This window comes from Amphiura filiformis, chromosome 12, assembly GCF_039555335.1.
Source record: "Amphiura filiformis chromosome 12, Afil_fr2py, whole genome shotgun sequence".
In the NCBI taxonomy this organism is placed as follows: Eukaryota; Metazoa; Echinodermata; class Ophiuroidea; order Amphilepidida; family Amphiuridae; genus Amphiura; species Amphiura filiformis.
The window spans coordinates 67,225,558-67,238,989 of record NC_092639.1 but is presented as its reverse complement, the minus strand read 5'-3'; the positions used below and the strand labels follow the sequence as shown (position 1 = coordinate 67,238,989).

At 38.0% G+C, this 13,432-nt stretch overlaps 1 protein-coding gene across 1 annotated transcript in view; it reads left to right on the top strand.

The window, feature by feature from the left end:
• The window catches only part of LOC140167044 (mitochondrial potassium channel ATP-binding subunit-like), a 39,597-nt gene extending 26,547 nt beyond the window's left edge, over positions 1–13,050 (top strand). Inside the window, exons 14-16 of the mRNA XM_072190523.1 lie at positions 1,246–1,367; positions 3,067–3,155; positions 11,299–13,050. Coding sequence (XP_072046624.1) covers positions 1,246–1,367; positions 3,067–3,155; positions 11,299–11,379 — 292 coding nt within the window. The 3' untranslated portion in view covers positions 11,380–13,050. The remainder of the gene's footprint in view (positions 1–1,245; positions 1,368–3,066; positions 3,156–11,298) is intronic.
• The last annotated feature ends 382 nt before the right edge of the window (positions 13,051–13,432 follow it).

Sequence of the window (13,432 nt, the reverse complement as noted above, 5' to 3'; positions counted from 1 at the left end):
TTAAACATTCATATCTTTTCTCAGGAGTGTCGTAGGGTAGTGATTGAGGTGTCAAATTACGCAGCACAATCTCCCGCATGCGATTATTTAGCAAACGTACAAAACTGGTCGTTAGATTTTAGAAGTGGGTACATTTCCTAACCATAAAGAAACTTTTTTTGCGTAGTTTATATTTGATTTTCTTACCAGTATTGGCCTGCAGCCATCGACATCCCAAAACAAATCTTCCAAAATTTGGCAACCTTTCAATTAAAACTACAGCAATTTACATGGTTTGTAGATACTTCCTCGTGGCCGGCCTCCCAACACATGCACACACACATATGTTATAAATATACTTGCTTTTTACCATTTTAAAAAGTTTATTTGGGCCCGTACAAATTTGTTAGGGCCTGCAAAAGTTTAAGGCCAAAGGCACTAATGACTCGCAAAAATTTTGCTTATTTGTAGCATTGTCTCTAAGTGACCTTTGACCTTAATACTGTAAATACCCTATAAATGTTCCCCATCAGAACAGATAAATAAGGCTGTAGTTCTCGGGGTTAACATATTATTTGTATTGTATCATAGCAGGATAGCAAATTGGTTGCTCAGATGAATATGTTGCATAATTATCCAATCAGATATGCTTTAAGAAAGGCAGTAGTTCACAGGGGTTACTTTTTATTTTATATGTAATGTGATTGGTCACTCAGATGTATATGAAGAGCTTATTTCCAAACCGTGTTAAGTCATGTGTCTCATTTACTTGTGAGATACATGTACAATCATTACTTTGACAAGTTTGACATTAGGAACAATGAGTTGTATATGTACCATCAATAAGCTATTATTTACCATAACAATGCTGCATAACAATATGCAGACTATTGTTCTCATTTGGGAAACAAAGGCCTCATACAGTATTGTTACTGTGCATCCATCCACTGTTTGCTTTGTAATGGTGCATCAAACTGAAATTATAATACCTAGCATCACAACACATTGCAATATCGCACAAGGAAATCAGAAACATGGGATAGTGGACTTAACACAGTTTGGAAATAAGCTCTTCATATATTGCATAATGAACCAATCACCAATGCTGTAAGAAAGGTAGTATTTCACAGGGGTTACGTTTTATCTTACATGTAATGTGATTGGTCACTCAGATGAATATATTACATAATGAATCAATGGGAAATGAAGTAAGAAAGGCATTAGGTCTCAAGTGGTTAACATATTATTTGTATTGTATCATAACAGGATAGCGATTGCTCGTGCACTGATCAAGAATCCATCTGTGCTCATATTAGATGAAGCTACCAGTGCATTAGATGCCGAATCTGAAAGAATAGTACAAGAAACATTGGATTACATAGGCAGAGGTAAGTGCGATTATGTATTATATGAAGCTACTAGTGCATTAGATCCCGAATCTGAAAGAATAGTACAAGAAACATTGGATTACATAGGCAGAGGTAAGTGTGATTATGTATTAGATGAAGCTACTAGTGCATTAGATGCCGAATCTGAAAGAATAGTACAAGAAACATTGGATTACATAGGCAGAGGTAAGTGTGATTATGTATTAGATGAAGCTACCAGTGCATTAGATGCCGAATCTGAAAGAATAGTACAAGAAACATTGGATTACATAGGCAGAGGTAAGTGTGATTATGTATTATATGAAGCTACTAGTGCATTAGATGCCGAATCTGAAAGAATAGTACAAGAAACATTGGATTACATAGGCAGAGGTAAGTGTGATTATGTATTATATGAAGCTACTAGTGCATTAGATCCCGAATCTGAAAGAATAGTACAAGAAACATTGGATTACATAGGCAGAGGTAAGTGTGATTATGTATTAGATGAAGCTACCAGTGCATTAGATGCGAATCTGAAAGAATAGTACAAGAAACATTGGATTACATAGGCAGAGGTAAGTGTGATTATGTATTATATGAAGCTACTAGTGCATTAGATCCCGAATCTGAAAGAATAGTACAAGAAACATTGGATTACATAGGCAGAGGTAAGTGTGATTATGTATTATATGAAGCTACTAGTGCATTAGATCCCGAATCTGAAAGAATAGCACAAGAATCATTGGATTACATAGGCAGAGGTAAGTGTGATTATGTATTAGATGAAGCTACTAGTGCATTAGATCCCGAATCTGAAAGAATAGCACAAGAAACATTGGATTACATAGGCAGAGGTAAGTGTGATTATGTATTAGATGAAGCTACCAGTGCATTAGATGCCGAATCTGAAAGAATAGTACAAGAAACATTGGATTACATAGGCAGAGGTAAGTGTGATTATGTATTATATGAAGCTACCAGTGCATTAGATCCCGAATCTGAAAGAATAGTACAAGAAACATTGGATTACATAGGCAGAGGTAAGTGTAATTTTGTATTAGATGAAAGTACTACAGTTTATGCCAAAGAAGAATGACAGTTGTTTACATTTTGAGAGCGTAAACACAGAAGTGGGATTCTGATTGGCTGATTCAATCGTCTCACAATCATAACAACAGATGCTATAATCTGATTATGCGTCAAAATGTTAGTCGGCGCAAACAAAGCTTCGCGTATGTCGCTCATTAACATTATAAATGTTAGACTAAATGTTCATATTTCACTTACATGTACCAAAATTTTTCATTCTTCTCTGCAACTTTTCTACTAACAAGATGACAAGACAATAGAAAAATTGTTGTAACTTTGATAAAAATACCATTTGATACAAAAGTGGTGCAGTTTTCATACATAATTATAGCTTAGAATAGATTTTTTCCAGTACAGGTCGTGTAGAGGTCATTGTCATTAGTCACTTTTTGACACCTGTGCAGCTATCTGTAGCAATACTGGTAAGGTGATGGAGTATGATGACCTCTAAGGCTGTATAGTTTGGAGTTATATTATCTTCATATTTATTAATTTATTTACTTATTTTCACTGCAATTCCATTTATCAATCCTATACAATAATGGATTTATTTGACATTGGGAAGGGGGATTGACATTGTAGTTGAAGCCATCTTATTTATACACTGCATACTTATTTCACTTTTCAGGTCGCACAGTCCTAGTAATAGCACACAGGTTAAGCACTATACGCAATGCAGATCTTATAGCAGTATTAGCAGATGGACAGATACGAGAGGTAAGAGCAACTTACTGTGTAGGGTTTATGTACATGACACAGTCCTAGTAATAGCACATAGGTTGAGTACTATACGCAATGCAGATCTTATAGCAGTATTAGCAGATGGACATATACGAGAGGTAAGAGCAACTTACTGTGTAGGGTTTATGTACATGACACAGTCCTAGTAATAGCACATAGGTTGAGTACTATCATAATGCAGATCTTATAGCAGTATTAGCAGATGGACATATACGAGAGGTAAGAGCAACTTACTGTGTAGGGTTTATGTACATGACACAGTCCTAGTAATAGCACACAGGTTGAGCACTATACACAATGCAGATCTTATAGCAGTATTAGCAGATGGACAGATACGAGAGGTAAGAGCAACTTACTGTGTAGGGTTTATGTACATGACACAGTCCTAGTAATAGCACATAGGTTGAGCACTATCACGCAATGCAGATCTTATAGCAGTATTAGCAGATGGACATATCTGAGAGGTAAGAGCAACTTACTGTGTAGGGTTTATGTACATGACACAGTCCTAGTAATAGCACATAGGTTGAGTACTATACGCAATGCAGATCTTATAGCAGTATTAGCAGATGGACAGATACAAGAGGTAAGAGCAACTTACTGTGTAGGGTTTATGTACATGACACAGTCCTAGTAATAGCACATAGGTTGAGCACTATACGCAATGCAGATCTTATAGCAGTATTAGCAGATGGACAGATACAAGAGGTAAGAGCAACTTACTGTGTAGGGTTTATGTACATGACACAGTCCTAGTAATAGCACACAGGTTGAGCACTATACGCAATGCAGATCTTATAGCAGTATTAGCAGATGGACAGATACGAGAGGTAAGAGCAACTTACTGTGTAGGGTTTATGTACATGACACAGTCCTAGTAATAGCACATAGGTTGAGCACTATACGCAATGAAGATCTTATAGCAGTATTAGCAGATGGACAGATACGAGGTAAGAGCAACTTACTGTGTAGCATTTATGTACATGACACAGTCCTAGTAATAGCACACAGGTTGAGCACTATCACGCAATGCAGATCTTATAGCAGTATTAGCAGATGGACAGATATAGAACAGGTAAGAGCAACTTACTGTGTAGGGTTTATGTACATGACACAGTCCTAGTAATAGCACATAGGTTGAGCACTATACGCAATGAAGATCTTATAGCAGTATTAGCAGATGGACAGATACGAGAGGTAAGAGCAACTTACTGTGTAGCATTTATGTACATGACACAGTCCTAGTAATAGCACACAGGTTGAGCACTATACGCAATGCAGATCTTATAGCAGTATTAGCAGATGGACAGATACGAGAGGTAAGAGCAACTTACTGTGTAGGGTTTATGTACATGACACAGTCCTAGTAATAGCACATAGGTTGAGCACTATACATAATGCAGATCTTATAGCAGTATTAGCAGATGGACAGATACTCGAGAGGTAAGAGCAACTTACTGTGTAGGGTTTATGTACATGACACAGTCCTAGTAATAGCACATAGGTTGAGCACTATCACGCAATGCAGATCTTATAGCAGTATTAGCAGATGGACAGATACGAGAGGTAAGAGCAACTTACTGTGTAGGGTTTATGTACATGACACAGTCCTAGTAATAGCACATAGGTTGAGCACTAAACGCAATGCAGATCTTATAGCAGTATTAGCAGATGGACAGATACGAGAGGTAAGAGCAACTTACTGTGTAGCATTTATGTACATGACACAGTCCTAGTAATAGCACATAGGTTGAGCACTATACATAATGCAGATCTTATAGCAGTATTAGCAGATGGACAGATACGAGAGGTAAGAGCAACTTACTGTGTAGGGTTTATGTACATGACACAGTCCAAGTAATAGCACATAGGTTGAGCACTATACGCAATGCAGATCTTATAGCAGTATTAGCAGATGGACAGATACAAGAGGTAAGAGCAACTTACTGTGTAGCATTTATGTACATGACACAGTCCTAGTAATAGCACATAGGTTGAGCACTATACGCAATGCAGATCTTATAGCAGTATTAGCAGATGGACAGATACGAGAGGTAAGAGCAACTTACTGTGTAGGGTTTATGTACATGACACAGTCCTAGTAATAGCACATAGGTTGAGTACTATACGCAATGCAGATCTTATAGCAGTATTAGCAGATGGACAGATACAAGAGGTAAGGGCAACTTACTGTGTAGGGTTTATGTACATGACACAGTCCTAGTAATAGCACACAGGTTGAGCACTATACACAATGCAGATCTTATAGCAGTATTAGCAGATGGACAGATACGAGAGGTAAGAGCAACTTACTGTGTAGGGTTTATGTACATGACACAGTCCTAGTAATAGCACATAGGTTGAGCACTATACGCAATGAAGATCTTATAGCAGTATTAGGAGATGGACAGATACGAGAGGTAAGAGCAACTTACTGTGTAGGGTTTATGTACATGACACAGTCCTATTAATAGCACATAGGTTGAGTACTATACGCAATGCAGATCTTATAGCAGTATTAGCAGATGGACATATACGAGAGGTAAGAGCAACTTACTGTGTAGGGTTTATGTACATGACACAGTCCTAGTAATAGCACACAGGTTGAGTACTATACGCAATGCAGATCTTATAGCAGTATTAGCAGATGGACAGATACGAGAGGTAAGAGCAACTTACTGTGTAGGGTTTATGTACATGACACAGTCCTAGTAATAGCACATAGGTTGAGCACTACGCGCAATGCAGATCTTATAGCAGTATTAGCAGATGGACAGATACGAGAGGTAAGAGCAACTTACTGTGTAGGGTTTATGTACATGACACAGTCCTAGTAATAGCACATAGGTTGAGCACTATACGCAATGCAGATCTTATAGCAGTATTAGCAGATGGACAGATACGAGAGGTAAGAGCAACTTACTGTGTAGGGTTTATGTACATGACACAGTCCTAGTAATAGCACATAGGTTGAGCACTAATACGCGATGGAGGCCGTATAGCAGTATTAGCAGATGGACAGATACGAGAGGTAAGAGCAACTTACTGTGTAGCATTTATGTACATGACACAGTCCTAGTAATAGCACATAGGTTGAGCACTATCACACAATGCAGATCTTATAGCAGTATTAGCAGATGGACAGATACGAGAGGTAAGAGCAACTTACTGTGTAGGGTTTATGTACATGACACAGTCCTAGTAATAGCACATAGGTTGAGCACTATACGCAATGCAGATCTTATAGCAGTATTAGCAGATGGACAGATACAAGAGGTAAGAGCAACTTACTGTGTAGGGTTTATGTACATGACACAGTCCAAGTAATAGCACATAGGTTGAGCACTATACGCAATGCAGATCTTATAGCAGTATTAGCAGATGGACAGATACAAGAGGTAAGAGCAACTTACTGTGTAGCATTTATGTACATGACACAGTCCTAGTAATAGCACATAGGTTGAGCACTATACGCACTGCAGATCTTATAGCAGTATTAGCAGATGGACAGATACGAGAGGTAAGAGCAACTTACTGTGTAGGGTTTATGTACATGACACAGTCCTAGTAATAGCACATAGGTTGAGTACTATACATAATGCAGATCTTATAGCAGTATTAGCAGATGGACAGATACAAGAGGTAAGGGCAACTTACTGTGTAGGGTTTATGTACATGACACAGTCCTAGTAATAGCACACAGGTTGAGCACTATACACAATGCAGATCTTATAGCAGTATTAGCAGATGGACAGATACGAGAGGTAAGAGCAACTTACTGTGTAGGGTTTATGTACATGACACAGTCCTAGTAATAGCACATAGGTTGAGCACTATACGCAATGAAGATCTTATAGCAGTATTAGGAGATGGACAGACACGAGCGGAAAGATCAACTTACTGTGTAGGGTTTATGTACATGACACAGTCCGAGTAACAGCCCATAGGTTGAGTACTATACGCAATGCAGATCTTATAGCAGTATTAGCAGATGGACATATACGAGAGGTAAGAGCAACTTACTGTGTAGGGTTTATGTACATGACACAGTCCTAGTAATAGCACACAGGTTGAGTACTATACGCAATGCAGATCTTATAGCAGTATTAGCAGATGGACAGATACTGAGAGGTAAGAGCAACTTACTGTGTAGGGTTTATGTACATGACACAGTCCTAGTAATAGCACATAGGTTGAGCACTACGCGCAATGCAGATCTTATAGCAGTATTAGCAGATGGACAGATACGAGAGGTAAGAGCAACTTACTGTGTAGGGTTTATGTACATGACACAGTCTTAGTAATAGCACACAGGTTAAGCACTATGCGCAATGCAGATCTTATAGCAGTATTAGCAGATGGACAGATACGAGAGGTAAGAGCAACTTACTGTGTAGCATTTATGTACATGACACAGTCCTAGTAATAGCACACAGGTTAAGCACTATACGCAATGCAGATCTTATAGCAGTATTAGCAGATGGACAGATACAAGAGGTAAGAGCAACTTACTGTGTAGCATTTATGTACATGACACAGTCCTAGTAATAGCACATAGGTTGAGCACTATACATAATGCAGATCTTATAGCAGTATTAGCAGATGGACAGATACGAGAGGTAAGAGCAACTTACTGTGTAGCATTTATGTACATGACACAGTCCAAGTAATAGCACATAGGTTGAGCACTATACATAATGCAGATCTTATAGCAGTATTAGCAGATGGACAGATACAAGAGGTAAGAGCAACTTACTGTGTAGCATTTATGTACATGACACAGTCCTAGTAATAGCACATAGGTTGAGCACTATCGCATAATGCAGATCTTATAGCAGTATTAGCAGATGGACAGATACGAGAGTAAGAGCAACTTACTGTGTAGGGTTTATGTACATGACACAGTCCTAGTAATAGCACATAGGTTGAGTACTATACATAATGCAGATCTTATAGCAGTATTAGCAGATGGACAGATACAAGAGGTAAGGGCAACTTACTGTGTAGGGTTTATGTACATGACACAGTCCTAGTAATAGCACACAGGTTGAGCACTATACACAATGCAGATCTTATAGCAGTATTAGCAGATGGACAGATACGAGAGGTAAGAGCAACTTACTGTGTAGGGTTTATGTACATGACACAGTCCTAGTAATAGCACATAGGTTGAGCACTATACGCAATGAAGATCTTATAGCAGTATTAGGAGATGGACAGATACGAGAGGTAAGAGCAACTTACTGTGTAGGGTTTATGTACATGACACAGTCCTAGTAATAGCACATAGGTTGAGTACTATACGCAATGCAGATCTTATAGCAGTATTAGCAGATGGACATATACGAGAGGTAAGAGCAACTTACTGTGTAGGGTTTATGTACATGACACAGTCCTAGTAATAGCACACAGGTTGAGTACTATACGCAATGCAGATCTTATAGCAGTATTAGCAGATGGACAGATACTGAGAGGTAAGAGCAACTTACTGTGTAGGGTTTATGTACATGACACAGTCCTAGTAATAGCACATAGGTTGAGCACTACGCATGAATGCAGATCTTATAGCAGTATTAGCAGATGGACAGATACGAGAGGTAAGAGCAACTTACTGTGTAGGGTTTATGTACATGACACAGTCTTAGTAATAGCACACAGGTTAAGCACTATACGCAATGCAGATCTTATAGCAGTATTAGCAGATGGACAGATACGAGAGGTAAGAGCAACTTACTGTGTAGCATTTATGTACATGACACAGTCCTAGTAATAGCACACAGGTTAAGCACTATACGCAATGCAGATCTTATAGCAGTATTAGCAGATGGACAGATACGAGAGGTAAGAGCAACTTACTGTGTAGGGTTTATGTACATGACACAGTCTTAGTAATAGCACATAGGTTGAGTACTATACGCAATGCAGATCTTATAGCAGTATTAGCAGATGGACAGATACGAGAGGTAAGAGCAACTTACTGTGTAGGGTTTATGTACATGACACAGTCCTAGTAATAGCACATAGGTTGAGTACTATACGCAATGCAGATCTTATAGCAGTATTAGCAGATGGACAGATACAAGAGGTAAGAGCAACTTACTGTGTAGGGTTTATGTACATGACACAGTCCTAGTAATAGCACACAGGTTGAGTACTATACGCAATGCAGATCTTATAGCAGTATTAGGAGATGGACAGATACGAGAGGTAAGAGCAACTTACTGTGTAGGGTTTATGTACATGACACAGTCCTAGTAATAGCACATAGGTTGAGTACTATACGCAATGCAGATCTTATAGCAGTATTAGCAGATGGACAGATACAAGAGGTAAGAGCAACTTACTGTGTAGGGTTTATGTACATGACACAGTCCTAGTAATAGCACATAGGTTGAGTACTATACGCAATGCAGATCTTATAGCAGTATTAGCAGATGGACAGATACAAGAGGTAAGAGCAACTTACTGTGTAGGGTTTATGTACATGACACAGTCCTAGTAATAGCACACAGGTTGAGCACTATACGCAATGCAGATCTTATAGCAGTATTAGCAGATGGACAGATACGAGAGGTAAGAGCAACTTACTGTGTAGGGTTTATGTACATGACACAGTCCTAGTAATAGCACATAGGTTGAGCACTATACGCAATGCAGATCTTATAGCAGTATTAGCAGATGGACAGATACGAGAGGTAAGAGCAACTTACTGTGTAGGGTTTATGTACATGACACAGTCCTAGTAATAGCACATAGGTTGAGTACTATACGCAATGCAGATCTTATAGCAGTATTAGCAGATGGACAGATACAAGAGGTAAGAGCAACTTACTGTGTAGGGTTTATGTACATGACACAGTCCTAGTAATAGCACATAGGTTGAGTACTATACGCAATGCAGATCTTATAGCAGTATTAGCAGATGGACAGATACAAGAGGTAAGAGCAACTTACTGTGTGGGGTTTATGTACATGACACAGTCCTAGTAATAGCACACAGGTTGAGCACTATACGCACGTGCAGATCTTATAGCAGTATTAGGAGATGGACAGATACGAGAGGTAAGAGCAACTTACTGTGTAGGGTTTATGTACATGACACAGTCCTAGTAATAGCACATAGGTTGAGCACTATACGCAATGCAGATCTTATAGCAGTATTAGCAGATGGACAGATACGAGAGGTAAGAGCAACTTACTGTGTAGGGTTTATGTACATGACACAGTCCTAGTAATAGCACATAGGTTGAGTACTATCACGCAATGCAGATCTTATAGCAGTATTAGCAGATGGACAGATACTGAGAGGTAAGAGCAACTTACTGTGTAGGGTTTATGTACATGACACAGTCCTAGTAATAGCACATAGGTTGAGTACTATACGCAATGCAGATCTTATAGCAGTATTAGCAGATGGACAGATACAAGAGGTAAGAGCAACTTACTGTGTAGGGTTTATGTACATGACACAGTCCTAGTAATAGCACACAGGTTGAGCACTATACGCAATGCAGATCTTATAGCAGTATTAGGAGATGGACAGATACGAGAGGTAAGAGCAACTTACTGTGTAGGGTTTATGTACATGACACAGTCCTAGTAATAGCACATAGGTTGAGCACTATACGCAATGCAGATCTTATAGCAGTATTAGCAGATGGACAGATACGAGAGGTAAGAGCAACTTACTGTGTAGGGTTTATGTACATGACACAGTCCTAGTAATAGCACATAGGTTGAGTACTATACGCAATGCAGATCTTATAGCAGTATTAGCAGATGGACAGATACAAGAGGTAAGAGCAACTTACTGTGTAGGGTTTATGTACATGACACAGTCCTAGTAATAGCACATAGGTTGAGCACTATACGCAATGAAGATCTTATAGCAGTATTAGCAGATGGACAGATACAAGAGGTAAGAGCAACTTACTGTGTAGGGTTTATGTACATGACACAGTCCTAGTAATAGCACATAGGTTGAGCACTATACGCAATGCAAAATTGAACTCATTTTAAAAAATGGCTCCTTTGGCCTCCATGGACCAGATCGTGTCACATATACCCCAAAATAACCACTTACCATATTTGTTTTTTTTAATTAATTTTATTTTTTCAGATTGGCACTCACAAGGAGCTTGTAGCAAAGAAAGGGTTGTATGCAGACCTCATAAAGCAGCAGGCACATGAACATCATTGACAGCGTCAAACATTCAATTTAAATTTTGACGGGTTAGTACAAGAAAGCCCAATCTGTTATAGCTGCCATATAGACATTTGACAATTTCTGCATTCTTTATGGTACACATCCAGTGATCATTTAAACAAACATCCAACACCTGGTAGATATTGCAGCCGGCAATCTTACACTTAACCATGGTTGATGAATTAAAAAAAAAAAAAAATGTTTGATTTAAAGGAGTATTTTGTGATCCTAGCATCCTCTTTATATGACATTTTGCAGTAGATATCTACGAAAAAAGCTTATTCCCAAAATTTCAATTGATTCAGATTTTGCGTTTGCGAGTTATGCATGATTATGTGTAGTACACTGCTCCACAGACAATGTGGTATACCAGATTGACATTTCACGATATCTTTGCTAAATGAATTAATCTGCAAGAAATTTTTTACTCATAAACATTATGTAGCCAGAGGTTTCCAGTGATATAAAAATCTCAACTTTTTTGTGAAAAGTGGGGGGGGGGGGGATGATGCTGTGGATCACGAAATGCCCCTTTAAATAAATTTTTTGATATTTTTAATTCCAAGAATTACTTTTACCCCATAATAAATTCAAAAGAGACCAATGGAATGCTAGACATATGCACAATACTATCAAGTATTTACAAAAATTCAAAACATATTTTTACATGTGAAAATTTCAAAGAAAAAATTTGGCAAAAATCATAGGGAAAAAACCTATTGAATTCTGCACCTTGAAGATGAATTTTTTAGCAATAGATAAAGTGACATCATAGAGGTATTCTAATTGTATCCAAAAGTTGTAGAAATATCGGGAATGAAGTAAAACAGTCAATTTAAGAAAGAAATTAACTTTCATTAATCAAAAATGGTAAAAAATGAAAAAAAAGTTGATTTAAATCAGTGATTTTTAAAAGAAATCAAGTGATTTAAATCGCGATTTAAATCAGCGTGATTTAAATCAAACAACCCTGCATTAAACCCTGCACTTAATGTAACCACTCGGGTATAAGCCCACCTTCGGCTATAAGCCCAACCTCTATTTTCCAAACTATTCTGAGAACAAGGGTGCACTCGGGTATAAGCCCAGTAGTAATTTTGGCTAAGTTCTTAAAACATATCAATGCTTTAAAATTTCTTTCACATTTTAAAACAAATAAAAAAAAATATCAGTTACAAATTAACATTCCATACTTTGACATATATGATAGAAATTGCTGGTACATTGGGCATATTCAAATGGGGCAGATTGTTCTTATTTATTTTAAATTCAATTACTAGCCCCTCCCCGGTTATAAGCCCACCCCCACTTTTGAAGTGAAATTGCCCATCTAGCGGGGTGGGCTTATACCCGAGTGGTTACGGTAAATCAAACAACCCTGCACTAAACCCTGCACTTAAATCAAACAACCCTGCACTAAACCCTTGATATTGAGCTGTTAGAGAATGGCCTATCTGCAATAGCTGCCCTAAAGACATTTGACTATTTCTGTATTCTATATTGTACACATCTGATACATAGCAGCTATTGCAGATGGGGCAATCTTACACTAAACCCTTGATATTGAGGTGTTAGAGCAAGAAAGGCATATCTACAATAGCTGCCCTATAGTCATTTGACAAATTCTGTATTCTATATTGTACACATATGACATCTGATTTTTTTTTTTTTGACGAGTTGTCTGATAGCTATTGCAGATGGGGCAATCTTACACTCAACCCTTGATATTCATTTCAGGAATATCTGTGAACTATTATATAGTATTGAGGATGGGTAGGAATGTCATTACAGATGCAGTTATAATGGACTATTCCATTTAAAAGACACACACCCACTGTGGAAGATTATCTCAATTTACCAGTTGTACCGTATGTGCAATCCAGCTTGAAGTTTTGCTTATTTTTATGTTAAATTCTAGTTAAAAATTTTGAAATTAAAAAAAATTCCAGTTGAAGTATGCACAATTTGGCCTAAAATTTGAGAATTTTGTTTAAAATCTGCCACACCTTATTCACTTTTTATGGATGAAAATAGCTAGACCAGGACT